Source organism: Condylostylus longicornis, unplaced genomic scaffold (genome assembly GCF_029603195.1).
Source record: "Condylostylus longicornis isolate FDR11 unplaced genomic scaffold, ASM2960319v2 ptg000168l, whole genome shotgun sequence".
Taxonomy (NCBI): domain Eukaryota; kingdom Metazoa; phylum Arthropoda; class Insecta; order Diptera; family Dolichopodidae; genus Condylostylus; species Condylostylus longicornis.
This window is the reverse complement of record NW_026578136.1, coordinates 1-4513: the sequence shown is the minus strand read 5'-3', so window position 1 is coordinate 4513 and position 4513 is coordinate 1. Positions and strand designations below refer to the sequence as shown.

Here is a 4513-nt window from a genome sequence, read left to right as displayed (position 1 = left end):
GAGTGTCTGATTTGCCATAAAAATCAAAGCTTCATCTCCAAGTGTTTCATACATGGGAACGACTGTCAATTGGAACGCGTTGGCAGCCTGCTGAATAACAACCCATTCGATGGAATGTTTCGTATAAACTCCCAAACATCGCAGATTTTTTGCATAATGGTACAACTCGTCTTCAAAATGTTGTAATTCACATAAATTTTTCTTGTGAATTGCTGTCCCAATTTGCAGTGCCATTGATTCAACTTCTTGATAAGTGAGCCATTGATAATGTCCCAAGGATCCATCAAGATTTCGTTTTCGTTGTCCCAAACACTTCGCGCTTGGCTGTTTCTGCACAGCCTCATGAAACAAATCGAAGCATGTTTTGTTTTGTTGTTCTTCTGCGACCCACAAATTCAACAAGGTGAAATATTCGTGGTCTTACTGTAATCAGTGATGGATTGGGTTTCAGTCGTTGATCCAGCGAACAGTGGCAAACGAGAATCTTGTAACGGAATCTTGAAGTTGAAATATTCCAAAATGATTCGATTCCAACGAGTCACTAATTCGAAGAAAGTTCTGAGTAGCGGAGTACGATAATAGGTGGCAACCTTTCTCATGATATTGCCGCACTGAAAGGAGGCAATCAGAAGGAGCTCGAGAGGGTTCTTTGTCTTGACTTGTGCGTGCTCGCAGACTCCATACCATTGTTGCAGAAGCCCAGAACGAAAGGAAGAGGAGGCTGTTAGGAGGGGATGGTTCTCAGATACGACACCTGCTTGGAGCTTGACCTGGGTGAGAATCTCCTGTATGATGCGACGAAACAAAGAAAAAGTAATATGGAGTAGGGCGGACGGACTACAAGTGAGAAAAGAAAAATCGTAGGGAGACGCTAGAAAATCTTGCTTTGGGTAGATTTCGTCCGATGAGAGTTTGTCGACGTGAAGAACCTTAATCAGGAACTGAGCTGTTAGCTTGAAAAGAAAAAGGAGCAGACGATCCGATGCCAACAAGAGGAAATAGAAAATGCTACGCAGTTGATTGAAGACACACAACAAATTAAAACAAATTTGATTACTAAAAGTCATTTGGTCCGCCATGAATAAAATAGAAAAGTGCTTACACAATCATTATCAGGTTCATAAAAAACGCCAGAACAAAAGGAATAAATTGAATTCTTAACTTCAAGGCCGCTCTGCACAACACAACTTTGCACAAATCCAATCAACTTCATGCTCAAAAGGCGCTAAATTCTACCTCATCTGTTCTGCCGTGTCGCTCTGATATCTGAAGACTGCCTGCAGCTCCCACGACGCCTCGTCTGACCTTTTGTCTTGGGAGCTTTTTCGATCGCTTGAGTTGCTGCTAGTGCTTCCTGACTTCATCCACACGTTCTGTTCGTTCGTTGTTCATTCTTGTTCTGAGATCGATGTTGCATGATGGTTGATACGCAAGGACGGAACATTGGTTCACTGAAATGCACGAGAAACTAAAATTTAGGCCTAACTCTTCAATTCATGCCAACATGAAAGCTTCCGCGATCTTGTGCCCCAAATTTGAACATCAACGAGACTGATCAGATCGTGTAGCACCCTGCAACACCCCCATGTTTCATTAAGTTTTACACTCCTGACAGGTTCATTTTTCTGTTTCCAGTCACAACGATGAAGAAGAGCGGGACATTATGGATTTCGATCATTCTGTTCCCGCTATCACTCGCATATCTCGATTCTGGCTCTCTATCATCGACTTTACGTCAAAGTCCGTCCTTCGTTGTGCGCACCGATACAGCAATAGCCCCAGCAGAACCGGAGAACATCAACCGTAACCCAGATCCACTTGTGACGAGCCACGCCGGCCCCGCTTATCCTGCTGACGCCGAATTCCAGGAACACGAGGAGACTACTGACCCTAACGACACCAATTTCACCGCAAATCATGGAATCGCTACCCGCCGCATTCTTCAGTTTGGAGAAAACGGTGTATCTGTTGGATGGAGAATTGGTTTGGCTGTTTTACTCGCTATATTTTCTGCAATATTTAGTGGATTGACTCTCGGTCTGATGGTGTTGGATGTCGTTCAACTTCGGGTCATTATTCAGTCCGCAGAGAAAGCCCCCGATGACCCAATAATGAAGCGGGATGCAAAACGTGCTAGAAGGATTTATCGTCTGCGCAAAGATGGAAATCTCCTTCTTGTCACTCTCCTCGTTTCAAATGTTTCTGTCAACTCGGCGTTCTCTATCGTTGCATCGGATCTCACCAGTGGACTCGTTGGATTCTTACTCTCGACGACGATCATTACTCTTTTCGGTGAAATCATTCCACAGGCGGTTTGTAATCGCTACGGGTTATTGATGGGATATTATCTCTGTCCTTTGGTTTGCCTTGTTGAAATCCTGTTGTACTTTCTCGTTAAGCCAATCGCACTCATCTTGGATTATTTTCTAGGTATGCGGAACTTGCATACTCTCTGGTGCACCGTCGCTTCTCATAATTTTTCCCATTTTATTGTTCTCTTATTTTCTTAGGGCGGATCTAGGTGTGTCTTATAATCGAGAGCAGCTCAAGGCTCTAGTTGGTCATCACGAACAAGAGGTCAAGCTTCTAAACCAAGAGGAAGCAAGAATTCTATTCGGGGGCTTAGACGTTGCAACTAAGACTGTATGTGTGTTTCGTGTCTTCATACGTTAGCTTTTGCTTCCGTAGGTTGGATCTGCAATGACACCATTGGACAAAATCTATGGAATTGATATCACAAAAAATCTTGATTTTGATACCGCAGCTCAAATGATCACTTCGGGATATTCGAGAATTCCGGTGGTGGACAAGTGAGTCGGCACACAATTGTAAAAACACTTTTCGATTTGGTGGATTCAAACTTCGGTTCAAATGAATGAGTTTGAACATCCTTTACTTCTATTCTTAGGTCATCGCTTCAATGTATTGTTGGTTTGCTTTACACGAAGGATATCGCATTGATTGACCCATCTCTTCATTTACCAGTGAGGACCGTGTTGTCGATGTTTGGACGAGCAGTCTATGGGGTGGATGTGGATGCGCCGCTTCTAGCAGTTTTATCCGAGTTCAAGAAAGGCCAGTCACATCTGGCTGTAGTCCGCGAAGTTGTTGATGATGGTGTTCGTGATCCATACTATCGTCATGTAGGAGTTATTACTTTAGAAGATATTATTGAAGAGATCCTTCAGGTGGGAATCCTGAGAGGAAACGTTGTTGATGCTTGTGCTTAGGATGAGATATTAGATGAGTATGAGCAACTCGACAAGCAATCAGCAGCGTCTCCTGAAGGACCAAACGAGAACGTCGAACCTCCTTCTGAACGTCCAGCGAAGAAGCGAAGATGGGCTTTTCTGAAACTTCACTTGCGGAGGAAGCAGCACTTAGAGGCCTCGAGGGAATCTGTACCAATGACAGGATCATCGCTGGGAAAGGAATCAGGAACGCTTCAACTTCTGGAGAAGGGGGGCCCACAAACAATGCAGACTTCTCGTTCTCAGCCCCAATTTCAGAGAAATCTTCCGCCAGAACCGCTTGATTCCCTTGTTTTCACGCAACTCTCCTCCGCCGCGTTTCCGTCACGTGGTGCGATCGACAAAGAAATCAGTGGGCCAACGATGACACCAGCCGATACTGTAGGCCGTTCCGGGGTTTGTTCGCCAGACGACCCGTCCCCTAGAAGATGTTCAGTTCAATATGCGCGAGGGATCATCAGTTGGTGCTTCGGTGAGGCGTCTGGTATCGATCGTCAGTTCTCCTTCTGTCCCGGATATCATCACGACCGGATCTCCTGGATTCTTACCGCGTTCAACATCTACGATGGTGGACAATGCGATGCTGGGCCGTCTTCGCCTTTTTAATAGGTCGGTTGGGCTTGCTATGGACTTCATATGCTGTTTCTTTCAGGCAGCGCAAAGTCGAACCTTTATCAGCGAATGAAGCCGCAGCAGTTGGACTGTTTCTTGCTGGAACGGAAGTGAGGTTTGGATCAGAAGCATGTACCTCCTTCTCTCAGGCTGCTTTTCGTGTGCCTTATTTGAATCAAGCAATTTTACGGCAACTACTTCACAGTTGTCCCGTCAAAGAGCATAATGATCCCGCGTCACCACTGTTTATCAGAGGGCAAGAAACGGACACTTTGGTTCTCATTCTTCAAGTTAGAGCATTTCCTCGTCCCTTTTGTTGGATTGGTGTGTCAGGGACACGCGCGCGTTCTTGCTGGTGAAGATAATGTAGAGGCTCTCATTGGCGCTTGGAGAGTTTTAGGATCGAAGGTGGGATTCATGAGCTTGTACGTTTTCTCATTTTTTATTGCAGGCGTTGGTTCCTCCCAATCTCAGTAGAATTAAGGCTGACATCAAACTTGAAGAACCGCCAAGCTGGGTAGGCTGCAATCACCCCTTCGCTTCGATTCTTTTTTGTGCCAGGAGGTTCTCTCCGAGTTGGATCGACGTCTCAGTCAATGGTCTTCGTCTACAGTTTACACCCCTGATTTCACAGCATATCCTTCAGTAGC

General features: G+C 45.3%; 1 protein-coding gene across 1 annotated transcript; it reads left to right on the top strand.

Moving 5' to 3' along the window:
• Positions 1–1643: 1643 nt before the first annotated feature.
• LOC129616268 (metal transporter cnnm-2-like) lies at positions 1644–3857 on the top strand. The gene is made up of 5 exons (XM_055531832.1): positions 1644–2329; positions 2511–2643; positions 2689–2810; positions 2909–3188; positions 3231–3857. Exons 1-5 carry the CDS (start codon positions 1644–1646, stop codon positions 3855–3857), a joined length of 1848 nt encoding a protein of 615 aa, XP_055387807.1.
• The last annotated feature ends 656 nt before the right edge of the window (positions 3858–4513 follow it).

What these genes read in the sequence shown, in the direction of transcription:
- LOC129616268 (XM_055531832.1), top strand. Translation starts at nt 1,644, where the DNA reads ATGAAGAAGAGCGGGACATTATGGATTTCGATCATTCTGTTCCCGCTA. An exon ending in TAGACGTTGCAACTAAGACT is followed by an intron (nt 2,644 to 2,688) that starts GTATGTGTGTTT and finishes TTGCTTCCGTAG; the next exon opens with GTTGGATCTGCAATGACACC. An exon ending in TTATTGAAGAGATCCTTCAG is followed by an intron (nt 3,189 to 3,230) that starts GTGGGAATCCTG and finishes GCTTGTGCTTAG; the next exon opens with GATGAGATATTAGATGAGTA.